General features: G+C 44.0%; 2 protein-coding genes across 3 annotated transcripts in view; one reads left to right on the top strand and one right to left on the bottom strand.

Moving 5' to 3' along the window:
* ECM2 (extracellular matrix protein 2) overlaps positions 1-11,323 on the top strand; it is a 33,125-nt gene extending 21,802 nt beyond the window's left edge. For both annotated transcript variants that reach the window (XM_044266032.1, XM_044266031.1), the window contains exons 6-10: positions 745-880; positions 3,679-3,836; positions 5,698-5,837; positions 6,863-7,189; positions 10,184-11,323. In XM_044266032.1, coding sequence (XP_044121967.1) covers positions 745-880; positions 3,679-3,836; positions 5,698-5,837; positions 6,863-7,189; positions 10,184-10,352 — 930 coding nt within the window. In that variant the 3' untranslated portion in view covers positions 10,353-11,323. The remainder of the gene's footprint in view (positions 1-744; positions 881-3,678; positions 3,837-5,697; positions 5,838-6,862; positions 7,190-10,183) is intronic.
* Positions 1-16,010, bottom strand: part of LOC122917773 (centromere protein P) — a 237,441-nt gene that overhangs the window by 68,702 nt on the left and 152,729 nt on the right. The gene's annotated exons all lie outside the window — the stretch shown is intronic.

Raw genomic sequence — 16,010 nt, 5'->3', positions numbered from 1 at the left:
TGAAACCTACTACATCCCACTAAGCCAAACGTCAGTCATCCCCTTTACGAGCCTTCCTACAAATCCCTGGGCTCGGGTCCCGTTCAAGTCGCAGACATGTTCCTGTCATTCAATGGGAATCACAAATTTCCTGTGTTTGATCAGAAAGACACACAGGAGGGTGTCTCTTTTTCTTGTTTTGAGATCCTCTGTCCCATTCCCAAACTGCTCAAGTCTGACGGAGTGCCCTGAGGCGAGTCACCCGTGCGGCCCCCCGCTGCGGGCACTAGGGGGACGAGCACTCAGCTGCAAACACGGGCACGCACCTCCGACAGGCTGTGTGGCTGCCGCAAAGGGACAGCTGCTGGCCTTTGCAGCACGCCATTCTGAAGCACTTACCCCGGGATCAGTGCCCTTTTATGACTGTTCCTACTAGTCTAACTACACACTGAGCTGTATAAGTCCACGGTGGCTGATTTCATCGCCACTATCCCCAACAGATTCTGCTTACTGCACAATCTAACGTTGTGTCTACTGCTGAGAAGGTGGAAACCCAAGATCTAGCAAAATCAGAGCGGTCCAGCAGTGACAGGGGCTTTCTCTTGCTCATGAAAGCCGCGGGTCAGAAACGGGGGAGTGGCAGCTTCCATGGGCCCGAGGCAGAGCAGGCAGGTTCGTAAGGCGAGTTGGGACTGCACTCTGCCCTCTGAAGGACTGAATGTCTGTGACCGTGTGAAAAGGTAATCCTGACATTTGCTTTTCAAGCTTCTGAAGAAGTTAATGCGCCTGAATATGGATGGAAACAATCTGGCAGAGATTCCTTCAGAATTACCATCTGCATTAGAAGAACTTAAAATCAATGAGAACAACCTGCAGGCTATCAATGAAGAAAGCTTATCAGGTACTTACTTCCAGCTCCTGGGTGTCCTATTCTAGCCTGTCTTCTGTGGCCGTGTGGGGACTTTATGGGCACTACGGCCGTAAGGATAGATGGTGAGTTTCTTAGGCCACCTTACCATTTAAGTTCATGACATTTATTTTATTCTTTTGTGGTTGACTCTGGACCGAAATGAACAACTGAAGTTGTCATACTGTGAACTCGGCACAAAACACGCAGCACGTTATCTTTTTCCAAACGCTAGCCAGGGTCTGTGGTGGGATCACGTGCAAAGACAGCTAGTGTTGCCTTCCGCCTTCCCAGCAGTCTAGCAGCGCCTGAGGTACGGGTTCTAACACCTTCGACTTATTGGAAATATTTTAACGTTAACGTTGATAACCCAAGCCTAAGAAGGAATAAAACCATTTCACTATTCTTTTCACTCCCAAAAAACTTCATAAAACAAAACACTTCTGGTGATGGGAAAAAACACAATAATACCAAGAATTGCCAAGTCTGAAAATTACAGTTATGGAAATACTCTATTTCCAGATGGACTGCAGGGTACACATGAAAAACATCAGTAAACACAAAGGGTGATGGGCTTTGTCATATGGAAAAGACATTAGAAAGTACAATTTTTAACTGCCAGGTAAAGCAGGCCGAAGGAACATGTAGATCAGTGCCCTGATGGGCTGAGTGTGAACCACACGTGAGGTCACCTCTGGCCGCATTCTCAAGAGGACATGTTACAAACAGAAGCCCCTCCTTGGAAGGTGTGCATACACGATCCTGGCAGCTGCTTCCCCACACACTCCCTCCCCTCCTGTCCCCAAAGTCCAAGCACCATGGAGGCCTCAGCCGCAAGGAGGGGCTCAAGTCACCGTGCCCGGGGAGCCTCCACCTTCTGTGCTAAGCCCACCGCCAGGCGAGCGGCTGGCAGGAGGCAGGGTGTGCCCGTGTGCAGCTGCCACCACTGCTGGGAATCTGCCCTTTCAGGACTGGAGCCCCCGGCTTGACCGTCAGGGGCTGCTGCTCTCCCATGTGCTGCTGTGGCAGGTCTTCTCGCACGGCCCTTCCTTCACGTTACAGACAGTTCTGGGTAAAAGGGGAGAAGGGACGCTCCAGGGAGAGAAACAGCGGGGGCAAAGGTGTGCGGAAACAGGAGGACCCAGATGCCACGGGTGTGCTTGTAGCAGGCCCCCACTCTGGACACTTTGGGACCGTGCCCTCCCATGTCCGCGACCTGCCATGTTGCTCCCCACCCCACCATGGGAACGATTTCCTAGCAGCTTCCTGCGTATAAACCCTCCTTCTACTGCACCTAACCTCCTGCAATCTTCTCTAGCTCCGCCCTGTCCCCCGTCACAGGAGCCACATCCTATGTTTCCTACACAGATGATGTATACAGAAACCAGAGAGTACCTGCGTGGGCCATGTCTCTCTCTCTCGGGGTTAACACTGGCCATTAGTCTACCTTTATTATCTGTTTTAGACGAGAAAACTTCCATTACATTCTAAAACCTCAACTATATGCAGATAAATATGCTGGATTCTTAGTATCTTTGGTTTTGGAAATCAAAGAAAATATGAGAAAATGTGACCACTTCTTTGCTTATTGCCTGGGCTCCCTACTTCCTTTCAGCCCTTCAACTAACGCTAAAACAGCTGCCAGGTTCGTGTTTTGTCATGCTGTCTCTGCCCAGGGTGCCTCGCTGCCTGGAGAGGAATGCCAGACCTTACTATCTGGTAAGGTCCAGCAGATGGTCCACCCAAGGCAGGCCTCGCTCCTACCACTGAGCACAACCATATGGGTTTTTACCTGTTTGTGTTCACCTGGCTGCCTCGGCCTCCCATTTCTACCCATGCCTTCCTGTCCTTGGGAGCCCAGCTCCACCCACACGTCCACACCACCCCTGCGGTCCTCTGCCTCTGGGATCTGCATCCCTCATGGTCCTGTCCCTTGCTCATGCTTGGACTATGTCTTATTTCTCTAATGTGCCGTACAGAGCATTCAGACCAATGCCCGTGACTTGAGTTGAAGATGAAAACATTCCTATTCTAGAAAATTGGCCACGGAACAAACTCCAAAGTTACACCCTGCCTGTCTGACTCAGATGCCTCTGGGTATCGTCACTGCTGCGCTGTCCATGCTCCTGTAGGATTCCAAATGATCTGGGTCATACCACTCCTGAGGCCACCAGAAACGATGCAGGAAAGCTTATTTGTATAAAGGCCTTTCTTGGTAGCTCAGTCTCAGTGTGTGGAGAATTCTTGATCATTCTCCTTTCCAAACAGCCATTTGGCTGCACTATCTGCCAGGAAGTAAACAAGTGTGATGGGAATTCATTGCTGTAACTCCCTTGTTCAGAGGCCGACATTTGCCAGGCAGAGTGATCCCACACTCCCCCAGCACCCCCAATTACGCTGCCATGCCATAAGCACATCCACATCTTCGCAAAGGCTTTAAGTGACCTCCACAATCCTCTACTACTACTGTGTCCTGAGTCCCCACTTGGCCACCACTACCCCTGTGGGGCGCCCCACTCAGCTTCTGTTCCTTAGACATCCTACAGCTCAGTGACTTCTCTGCAGGCACACCTCCCCCTGGACCATGTGTCCAGCTTCCAGTCCTGGCTGAGCTTAGCATCTAAAGTGTGCAGAGCACTTACAGGAAGGCTCTGCATGGGAAATACCAAGAAAGCAGCAACATTCACCTTTCAAACAAACTGAACATTTCACAAGATGTTTTGAAAGATAAAGAAACTCCATGGCTCTTTTGTTTTCCTAATATTCTGAAAATTGTATTTTATTTTTTATAGACCTAAATCAACTGGTCACCTTAGAGTTGGAAGGAAACAATCTCAGTGAAACCAATGTGAATCCCCTGGCTTTCAAATCTTTGAAGAGCCTATCCTACCTGCGTCTTGGAAGAAATAAATTCAGAATTATACCACAGGGCCTTCCTGCTTCTATTGAGGTACCTGTATCTTTCTAACAATGTTTTACATTTTTAGTACCGTACACTTCAATAAGACAAACAGTATTATTCGAAAAGATTGTTGTGATGTAGAGTCCGTTTTGGTGCCATACACTCTGCTATGATTTGAGCACAGCTGTTTCTTCAAACAATACAAAATTATGAGTCAAAACTGTAATTACTAGTGGAGACCTTTGATAAAGTGACAGTTGGTTTTACTGACAGCTCTTGGGGAGAGACGGGGAAGATGAGCTGAGAATTTAAACAGAAACTATAACCTGCAAGATAGCTTCCCAGTTCTGCCCAGCCCCCACCGAGGCCAAGCACTGCCCTTCCCGCCCAGGACCCAGGAGTGTGGCCTTTCTCGCTGCAGCAAGGCACATACGTCACACACTCTGGGGCCCTCACTGCCCAGCGCATGCCTGACTTCCAGCCCTGAGAGCAGAGGTCTGGCAGACCCAGCTGGGCCCGGGCTGACTGCTCCGAACTGTTCCCCCGCACGCAGGATTACTCAGCAGGAAGGCAGGACGGAGCTTCCCACAGCTGTGGACCCGCTGTGGCAGCGGAGCTGGCGGCCTGGGTCTGACTCGGAGCCACAGCACCTCTTCTCCTCATCCTCCTATCTGCTGACTAACGTATCAGTTTAGAATTTATCCAAATTGTAAAGATTGGGGTTCCAATACTGGGCTTTATGTCCGAATCTCTTGGATTCTAAAGAAATACGGATTCCATACCCTACCCCAGACATCCTCAACTAGGTTCTTTGGAGGGTGGGATCAGTAATTTGTAATTTTTAAAATTAAGACTTTAATACCTAATGTACGCACACAGTAAAACACACACAAGCTGAACAGTATGGAAGAGCAGCATGTCTCCATCTGGGTTTTCTCTGTAGACAGCCCCTCTCACTGCTATGGGGGGCACTGTCCATGCAGAAGCATGTGCTCTGACCCTTTCCAGGGCCCTGCTTCCCAGACGCAGAGTCTATGGTATGGATGAGTGTGTTTTAACTGTAGTAACTTTAAAAAGCTCACAAGTAAAAAAAAAAAAAATAAAAAGCTCACAAGTGATTTTAATATGCAACCACGTTTGGGAACCACTGATTTGGTTCACCTCTAAATATGTATGAAGTTAAAAGCAAGAAGCTAAAAATTGCTTTACTCCTATCTAATAAACACCAAAATTAAGTGAAAAGAAGGGAAAATTACTAGGAATAGAAAGTTACATTGAAGACACATACCAATGTCTACTTCCGAGCTTCTTAAGTGAAAAACTTCTACTAATGTCAAATGAATTAACTTAAAGGCAGCTCACTGTTGAAAACAATAGCTCTAGCAAACTTTACCTCGATGTTAAATGAGGTTTCTTAATTAACTATAATACAAGCAAGTCTAAAACCCTGACAGGCAGCACAGAGTGGTGAGAAGTAGCATGCCCTAGAGCTGGGGGGAGGGTCGGGGAGAGACACGTGTCTCCTGGGCAACCTCTCTCCAGGCCCGAGTGTCTCCACTACTGAACAGGGATGATAATTTCTACCAATTTTCTAGGGTTTTGAAACCCAAATGAGGTGATTTACATGAATAAGTTTTGTAAATTAGAGAACTTTACGCAGTTATTATCATATGCTGTATTTTGCAACATTTTACAATTAAAAAAATTGAATTCCATGACCATGAAAGAAGGTATATTTTATTTCACTAATTAGACAGGACCATTTACAACAATGAATTCACTTGGAAGAGCAGCAGAAGACTCTCCAGGTAATACTAATGAGAATAGTCCACAGTACCATTTCCATCTCTGTGAAGCTGAATATCTGTACCAACCAACAAAGAAAAATAGCCTTTTCTCTTAATTATAGGAATTATACCTAGAAAATAACCAAATTGAAGAAATAACTGAGATCTGTTTCAACCACACCAGAAAGATCAATGTCATTGTGCTAAGTTATAATAAAATTGAGGAAAGCAGGATTGCTCCTCTAGCCTGGATAAATCAAGAGTGAGTAGACACTGCTCTTTGCCTTTCTGAGACAGTTTCTTCCTTCTGCCACTACTACCCAAGGTCCGAATGTGGGGAAATGAGCTTAGTGACGGCACTGCTCCTCCGCGAGCCGGCCCCTCCCCAGAACCTGGCTATTTTCTTGGAGCTCGTATCGTGGATGGTGTTGGGGTGACCGAGGTCACTGCTGCTGTGCACACCCTGCCGTGAACCCAAGCGGTGAGGGACCTGAGGTCTGTCCACCTCACAGGTGGCTGTGCAGTAGAAGGAAGGTCATCCCTGCCCCCTCCGACCCCACCCTGCCATGGGACCAGCCGGCTCCCCTGTCCTACGCCACACTGTCTTCATTCCTCCAAACCATTTCTCTATCTCAGGTCTTATAGAACAGACCTAACGGTGCTTGGCCTGACCGGGAAGGTTGGAAGTGGGGCCCATCCTCCTGGCAAGGATGCAGGGTGGGAGTCTTGCCTGTCAGAAGGGGCAGGGTGGGCTCTGTGGGGAGGGCACGAGGGCTCTGGGTGAGAGAGAAGGAAGAGGCATCTTTCAGGCACAGGAGAGAGGGATGAGAGGGTGTGGAGGGCCAGCCAGGCCCAGCACGATGTGGTGGTGGGAGGGCGACTCGGAAGCCACAAGGGCAGCTCAGAACACAAGCCCCCGCACGCCAGGCCCTCAGGGCCGGTGTGGAGCAAGAACGCAGACTCCACACCAGCACCGCGTCCTTGCTGGCACCAGGGGCGATTTTAGGGAGAGGCAGCTTGATAACGGCTAGGACTTCGTTCCCAATGCACCTTTGACCTTAGAGATAGTGGTTCTTTCTGAAGCCGGCACTCCTTGTAGTAGAGTGGGAGCCGTGGGGCAGTGCCCAGGAAAGAGCAGGAGCCTCGCGGCTGGATGGGGCAGGCCACCACACAGCCACCCGCAGTGGCAGTGGCAGGACCATGGCCGAGCATCCCGACCGGCCCTGTCAGCCCGGAGCTGACAGTCCCTGCCTCACACTGCGCCCTGCTCCTTCTCCTTTGCTGCAGAAATCTAGAGTCCATCGACCTCTCCTACAACAAGCTCTACCACGTCCCCTCCTACCTGCCCAAGTCCCTGCTGCACCTCGTGCTCCTCGGGAACCAGATCGAGCGCATCCCCGGCTATGTGTTTGGCCACATGGAGCCAGGCCTGGAGTACCTGTACCTGTCATTTAACAGACTCTCGGACGACGGTGTGGACCGCGTCTCCTTCTATGGGGCGTATCATTCTCTGAGAGAGCTGTTTCTGGATCACAATGACTTAAAATCTATACCACCTGGGATACAGGAAATGAAAGCACTACATTTTCTGAGGCTGAACAACAACAAGATACGGTAAATACTGGCTTTTTCAAGTATCGATTTGAATTGTTGTTGCTGACAGAGCATATGATTAAACAACCATGACATGATGTCTGGGATTTATTTCTAAGGGGAAAAAGAACAAGAGGTCACATTAAACAAGACTGGCAGATGTCTGCAAGTACACGAGGATTCATCATAGCTTTCCTCTACGTGTATCTATGTTTGCAAACTTTCACAGTAAACCCCCTTTAGAATAGAACATTACTGCGTACTACTGGGAACCCAGGAAGTGGACGATTATGCTGCTTCTACCTCCATGTGTAATTTTAAAAACTCTAATCTGTAGAGAATAAAACCTAAATATACGCTAGAATTGAAACTGATTCTATCTAGATTTTTTTCTGAAGGTAAAATTCTGAATAAAATTATTGAGACTCAGCTTCTCTCACTTCTGGGGACAGTTTCCTGTCTGCCTAGAGAGCATAAGTTCTCAAGGATTAATCTGGAACATGTTGGTGCCAGTGCGGTCATAGGCCAATCCCCAAGGTGGGCTCCTGTCCCTGAGGAGTATTCCCCTTCCTCTTCTCTCTACAATCCAAACACAATTTCCTAAAAAACACAGGGGAAGAATCCCGGGTATATATGCAACTCGTGAATCACTGAACACTGCATCAAAAACTAATGAAATACTACACAGTGGCTAACTGAACATAATAAAAAGAGAAAGAGTCACGGGTGTCCAGTCCAACAGTGCAGGGAGAGAGGCGGGAGTGGGGAAGGCTTTGAAACATTCGGTAAAAAGCTGCTTGGCGAAGTACATCATAGGCTGTGGCTGGGCCTCCTACTTACTGCACAGGGACGCACACGCCTGTCCCACTTCTGGTGGGATTCAGGTGGTCACAGTCTGGAATCTCCATTAATCCTTTCTCCTCCCCTCTGAACCAATGGCAGATTGAGAGCTACTTGAAACTCTTATTTCCTGAGGGGCAACAAAATAGTGCCTCACTATGTTTGTTACCCTTTACACATCTGTTAGCAGGAATTCCTTTGTAAAGGATATTTTTTTATCCTGTATCAGTTAGGGTCACTTTGTTATTACTCTGAAAGGTAAGACAAATGCCTAGTTTCTTTCCTTTAAATGTCCAATCAGACCAAGAAGCTGGCTACAAATATCTAACCATGTGAGCTGATGGATATTAACTAAACTTAATGTAATGATGATCATTTTGCAATATATACAAATATCAAATCATGTCATATACCTTAAACTAATATCATGTTGTATGTTAATGCTGTCTCTATAAAACTGGAAAAAATGATACATGTGTATTAGGTATGAAAGGAAAAGGACTATACAATATATTAAAATGTTAACAGAGGCTGTCTCAGGAAAAAAAATTGGTGCCTAACTGTGTCTGTTTTATTATTTTGTTTTTGGCTTTCTTTTTCTGGACAATCAATTTTAACGTACGGGTTTTTGTATTTGGAATGTTTTAATCAAGTATAACTATTGTTCTTAAACCCCACTCCTTCGTGGGTGGTAGCCCTCTGTGGGTCCTGGGCGGTGCACTTCTCCACCCCTACTGTGCACCTGTGACAGCCTTCTTTCAGAGGCCCCCACGTCTCCCTCATGGAAGCAGCATTCACATCACATGCCCCAGACTGGGGACCAGGCATGTTCCCTTCTAAAGTGGTGTTAGTTTCGTGGCCTTGCGGTGGGTTGCCAGGAAATACATATTTTTAAAGAAAAAAGAACAGGACTTCATACTGATGGTCCCAATTCTAATTTAACCATATAGAGTATTCTTTGTTTTAAATTTGTTTATCTCAGACTAGGAATCTAGGTTCCCAGTAACATTAACTAATTATCTTACAATATACAAATAATAGTTTCAAAGTAAGAATGCCATTATCACAACAACAAAAGTACTGAATGAAGTATATGGTGTTTTAGGGAACTCTCTATTTGTCTTTAAAATATGATCCATGAGGACATGTGGCAGAAGTATAGTGGTTTTCGAACTCTGTGACATGTCAATGACCTGACACTCTGATAAGGGTTTTAGCTGGGTTTTGGTTTGTAGGAAATGCTATTTCCTATTTAATATTATTTTGGCTATGTTAAATGTTTATAAAATTCCAAAGTCAAAACTGTAACAAGGTATATGAAGTCTTTCTTCTTTGCAGGTCCCATATGCGACACTCCATCATTTCCCACAGGTTAATTCTTTTAAAATTAGTTCGTAGTATCCACCGTATTTCTTTTTGCAAATATAAGCATACGTGCACACATTCATATTCCCCACCCATCCCACAATTCCCACACGAATTATGACACAGAAAGATTTTTTCTCTCTCTCTCATTATTTTTTTTTTTTTTACTCAGTATGTCCTATCACTCTTTACCAATATACAGAGAATTTCCTTAGTCTTTTTACAACTGACCAGTATTCCATTGTGTGGATGGGGTTCCCGCACAGCCCCAGGACCAGACCATGTTAATGAGCTTATGAATGTTTCTGTGTGAGGCAACCCTTGTCAGTGGTGCTGGTGTGGCAGGATACTTGCAGTTTGCGTTTCTCTTGTCATTAATGAAACTAAGCACCTCTTCATGTTCCCATGTAATTTCTTTTTTTCTTCAATGAACTTGGTCAGCCAGGCAGTCCCCTCTCTTCTTTTTCTGCCTGGGTTTTTAAGAAGGCTTTGTACATTAGCCCCATTATTGCAAAAAAATTTCTCCTAGTTTGTCATGTCTCTTAACTTTGCATTTTTAAAAGATCTATAGTCGATTTATTAATCTTTCCTTTTAGTGTTTCTCATTTTTGAGTCAAGGGAGATTTTTTTTTTCCGTTCCCAGGTTATACTTTATATTACTCCTATGGCTTTATTTTTCACATCTTTGACATATTTGAAATTTTTCCTAGTGTATAAGAAAAATATTCAATTTTATTTTAGGAACCAAAACATTTTAAAACAAATGTACAATTTAACTCCTGCTGACTTGTATCATCTATTTTTCCTCAGGAATATTCTTCCAGAACAAATTTGCAACGCTGAAGAAGAAGGTGATTCAACCCTGGAGCATCTTCATCTTGAAAACAATTTTATTAAAACAAGAGAAATATCATCCTATGCATTTTCGTGCATAAGATCATACTCAAGTATAGTTCTTAAACCACAAAATATCAAGTAATTCCAGGTTTTTGTTCACCACTTCTAATCTGTCCTCTTACATTTGTGGCGCAGCATCTGTCATTGATAAGTGAGACCCCACTTGACTTGCCACCCCACAGAGAAACAACCAAAACATATCCCACGTTTCCTTCTCCAGAACTTTTAGTGAAAGTTTCAGCTTCACACTCCAGAAAAGAAGTCCTCTCCCTGTAAGCTTCCTTATAGAACAGGATGTTAGTCACTGTTCACTTAGACTGGGAAAATCTGGAGCAAAATAAGTATGATCTTTACAACTGGCCTGAGTATTGTTATTAGCTGGGACCCTCAAAGTCCCTTTAAAAATCATTTGTGTTACGGTTCAAGAGCAAGAAGTGTATGACAGGAAAAAATAATAGCTGGAATTTATGAATTAGTGTTCTGTTAGTTATCCTACTGTTAAAACAATAATTATTCATTTTCTGTAAGATCCTATGCTATGATTATGGTATAAGATACTTAATGATTGGCTTTGTTCTAATTCTTCTAATAATCACACATGTGAAATTAAAACACTACTGTCACGTAGTTTCCTGGTTTTGAGAATTGTAGTATGTTTACATACTGGTTTTTAACATTAGAGGAAGCTGGGAGGAAGGTATATGTGAATTCTACACTATTTTTGAAACTTTTCTGCAAGTCTAAAATTTGTGTCAGTCTAAAAAATTTAAGAATATGCTCATTATTCTTTATTCAAGATCAAAAAATTTTATGGAAAGTAGTGGAGTTTGTTTAAAAGATACTAACTGTCCTTGCTACAACCTTATAAATATAAACCTAAGCACGCATTTTTGAAAATTTTTGCTCCATTGGTCATTGTTAGCACCTACCTTCTTTGTCCTAACGTGCTCACAAGTATCCTTTTATTCAGTTCAATTTAACATAAAGCTCTTAGCATTTACTATGTACTAGAACCTACCAAAACCATATGGCATTAAAATTTTCATTATGTAATGCTCTTTTGTCATTAATTCTAAACTAATTTATGAAGGACACATATAGAAACTGTGTTGACTTCTCTTGCTGCTCTCAGTTTTGTGTCTGCAAAACACGAGAGTAGGAGCTTATACTCAGGTCACTCTAACTTTTCAAACTTCAGTGACCCCATCTTGCAATAGTTGTCTCCCCACCCGAGGGAGCTCCCAGCCTGACTTCACAGAGAACCAGAGAGCCGTGGGAAACATCTGCGAAGTGTGGCAGGCAGGTGCATGCACTTATCACCGACCTTCCAGATCAAGGTACTAGCCACCAGCATAGTCACCGAAGCTAGTTCCTGAGCAACTTTCCAAGATGTGAGTTTGATTTTTTTTTCAATTTATTTATTTTCAGAAAAACAGTATTCATTATTTTTTCACCACACCCAGTGCTCCATGCAAGCTGTGCCCTCTATAATACCCACTACCTGGTACCCCAACCTCCCACCCCACCCCGCCACTTCAAACCCCTCAGACTGTTTATGAAAGACCCACAGCAAATATCATCCTCAATGGGAAAAAGCTTGCAGCCTTCCCATTGAGATCAGGAACAAGACAAGGATGCCCACTTTCACCACTCTTGTTCAACATAGTATTAGAAGTCCTAGCAACAGCAATCAGACAACAGAGAGAAATAAAAGGTATCCAAATTGGTAATGAAGAAGTCAAACTCTCTCTCTTCGCAGATGACATGATTCTTTATATGGAAAACCCAAAAGACTCCACCCCCAAACTACTAGAACTCATACAGCAATTCAGCAACGTGGCAGGATACAAAGTCAATGTGCGGAAATCAGTGGCTTTCTTATACACTAACAATGAAAATACAGAAAGGGAAATTAGAGAATCGATTCCATTTACTATAGCACCAAGAACCATAAGATACCTTGGAATAAACCTAACTAAAGAGGTAAAGGATCTGTACTTGAGGAACTATAGAACACTCATGAAAGAAATTGAAGAAGACACAAAAAGATGGAAGACCATTCCATGCTCTTGGATCGGAAGAATAAACATTGTTAAAATGTCTATACTGCCTAGAGCAATCTATACTTTTAATGCCATTCCGATCAAAATTCCACCGGCATTCTTCAAAGAGCTGGAGCAAATAATCCTAAAATTTGTATGGAATCAGAAGAGACCCCGAATCGCCAAGGAAATGTTGAAAAAAAAAATAAAGCTGGCGGCATCACCTTACCTGATTTCAAGCTTTATTACAAAGCTGTGATCACCAAGACAGCATGGTACTGCCATAAAAACAGACACATAGACCAGTGGAACAGAGTAGAGAGCCCTGATATGGACCCTCAACTCTATGGTCAATTAATCTTTGACAAAACAGGAAAAAATATACAGTGGAAAAAAGACAGTCTCTTCAATAAATGGTGCTGGGAAAACTGGACAGCTATATGTAGAAGAATGAAACTCGACCATTCTCTTACACCGTACACAAAGATCAACTCAAAATGGATAAAAGACCTCAACGTGAGACAGGAATCCATCAGAATCTTAGAGGAGAACATAGGCAGTAATCTCTTTGATATCAGCCACAGCAACTTCTTTCAAGATACGTCTCCAAAGGCAAAGGAAACAAAAGCGAAAATAAACTTCTGGGACTTCATCAAAATCAAAAGCTTCTGCACAGCAAAGGAAACAGTCAAAAAAACAAAGAGGCAACCCACGGAATGGGAGAAGATATTTGCAAATGACAGTACAGACAAAAGGTTGATATCCAGGATCTATAATGAACTCCTCAAACTCAACCCACACGAAACAGACAAACACATCAAAAAATGGGCAGAAGATATGAACAGACACTTCTCCAATCAAGACATACAAATGGCTATCAGACACATGAAAAAATGCTCATCATCATTAGCCCTCAGGGAGATTCAAATTAAAACCACATTGAGATATCACCTTACACCAGTTAGAATGGCCAAAATTAACAGAACAGGAAACAACATGCGTTGGAGAGGATGTGGAGAAAGGGGAACCCTCTTACACTGTTGGTGGGAATGCAAGTTGGTGCAGCCTCTTTGGAGAACAGTGTGGAGATTCCTCAAGAAATTAAAAATAGACCTTCCCTACGACCCTGAAATTGCACTCCTGGGTATTTACCCCAAAGATACAGATGTCGTGAAAAGAAGGGCCATTTGTACCCCAATGTTTATAGCAGCAATGGCCACAGTCGCCAAACTATGGAAAGAACCAAGATACCCTTCAACGGATGAATGGATAAGGAAGATGTGGTCCATATACACTATGGAGTATTATGTCTCCATCAGAAAGGATGAATACCCAACTTTTGTAGCAACATGGACGGGACTGGAAGAGATTATGCTGAGTGAAATAAGTCAAGCAGAGAGAGTCAATTATCATATGGTTTCACTTATTTGTGGAGCATAACAAATAGCATGGAGGACAAGGGGCGTTAGAGAGGAGTAGGGAATTTGGGTAAACTGGAAGGGAAGGTGAACCATGTGAGTTTGATTTTATACCACTTGAACTAATTCTGTTTGTTTATTATTTTTTAAAGATTTATCTATTTATTCGAGAGCCTGAGAGTGAGTGCATGGTGTGGGGGGCAAAGGGAGAAAATCTCAAGCAAACTCCCTGCTAAGTGCAGAGCTCGATCTCACGACCCTGCCATCACGACCAGAGCTGAAACTGAGTCGGACACTCAACTGACTGGGCCACCCAGGCGGCCCTTATTTATTTACTTTTAAAATTTTATTTTTAAGTAATTTCCACACTCAGTGTGGGGCTTGAACTCACAACCCTGAAATCAATAGTCACACGCTCCATGGACTGAGCCAGCCAGGTACGTCAAGCTAATTTTATTTCTAAGCCCTTCCTTCTAAGCATCCTCTTGTAATAGCTAGGATTTTGATATTGTAACATGAACAATAACAATATGATGACGGCTGTTAGAATCAGGGCAGGTGGCTAAGAGCAGAAGCAAAATCTTATGGAACAAAAAGTTGAGATTTATAACCAGTTAAGAAAAGTAGGAGCATAATTAATTTAAATTGGCCAACTTGAACGTAAGAGACAATTAAAACAAGAAGATACAGCCACTCATCCCTTTAACAAGAACGCTTCCATTATACTTCCTGCTGTGTGAATATAAATGCACTGACATAATCATTTAAGGGGCTAGGCAGCAAAGTGTAAGGTGAGTCAACAGAGTTTGCATGCTGGGACAATGCTGATGGATACTGAGCCATTTCTTCATCTGACTTGAACCTGTGTTCCAGATGCTGTTGTAGAGAGAGACAGGGATGAACAGAACTGACGAAGTCTCTGCTCTCTGGGAACACACAGTGTGGTAGGGAAAAGAAGCAGGATATCAGAGAGACTGTCACATCAAGGCCAACCAGATGCAACGAAGTCAGCAGAACAGGGTGATGTGGTGAAGCTGGGGTCCTTCACTCCCAGATCCTGGGTCTCGGGACTGTGCAAGCCCCATCAGCCACACTGAGGTGCTGCCTCCAAAGCAGCTGTGGAGTGACCCCAGGTCCTGGGGTGAAGGACCCCACTGTGCAACTGGGGTACCCTGACAGGAACAGAATCTCTAGGAAGGCTGGAAATCAGAGTGACTGAAGGAAGAATTGCTCCTAAGTTGGAAGACACTTTTATTTCTGATTTTATAACTTAAAATATAAAATATGTCTAGCATTGAACTTGTTCAGCTTTGAAATTTCATCATGTCCTGTACAGGAAGTTTTAATTCCATTTTTAAAAAGTGATAAATGTCTTTATAGCAAATATTCTTCATAATATAATGTTAAAAACAAACAGATGTTCTGCTTGGCTTCAGAAATATGCTGTAATTATGAGCACACATGTACATTAAGAAAGTTCTGGTGTAGCTATGACCAAAAATATTAATGGTGTGTTATCTTTGCACACACATACAAAGAATGCTAACTATATATAATGCTAACTATATATATACTAAATATAGTAAAAACTGTATTTTTACTTTTCAGATATGGTTTAAGATTATTACAAAAAAGCACTAAAGATATGACATGGTCAAAGACACATAAAGCCTGGAATTATAAGGAAATAACTACACCAGGAATCAGGGCTGGCTGCCCACCTTGGTCTCCAATTATTTGTTTGTAGCCATTTTCCTTGTCGGGGATCACTCCATTCAATTATAAAACAATGTATCTGGAACAGACCAGGGGTCTTCAAGGGGTCTGTGGTGCCCTGGGCTGGAAGTGTCCCTGAAGAAGTACGCAGACTCCCCTTCAGACAGAGCAACTCTGCTACCTCCAGAAAGATGAGCTGCGCCTGCCCGCCCTCGCTTTTTCTTAGAACCAATGGACAGGTGCTATCTGAATCACAAACCGAATTTAAAGATTTACAAAGAACATGCACCTAAGTCCCTGGTCCTTCCCTAACCCTTGGTCCATCTCCCTTTACTCCTACAACACATGGCTGGAGAGCCTTGGTCTGAGCATGGACTGCAGCCCGCCTGGACGTGGCCAGCCTCCCCGTGTGCTGGGCAAGGAAGTCTCATTGGCGCTTCTGCTCCTTTGCAGCTCCACCGCAGCGGGGGGGGGGGGGGGGGGTCTGCTGCCCTCTGCCCTGACCCCGGAAAGCAGGTGGCTGGGGGAGCACAGAATTAGATGCTGCAGCAAGGGTTGGTAGGA

Source organism: Neovison vison, chromosome 9 (assembly GCF_020171115.1).
Source record: "Neovison vison isolate M4711 chromosome 9, ASM_NN_V1, whole genome shotgun sequence".
In the NCBI taxonomy this organism is placed as follows: Eukaryota; Metazoa; Chordata; class Mammalia; order Carnivora; family Mustelidae; genus Neogale; species Neogale vison.
Note: the sequence above shows the minus strand (reverse complement) of the source record. Positions and strands in the feature narration are given on the sequence as shown.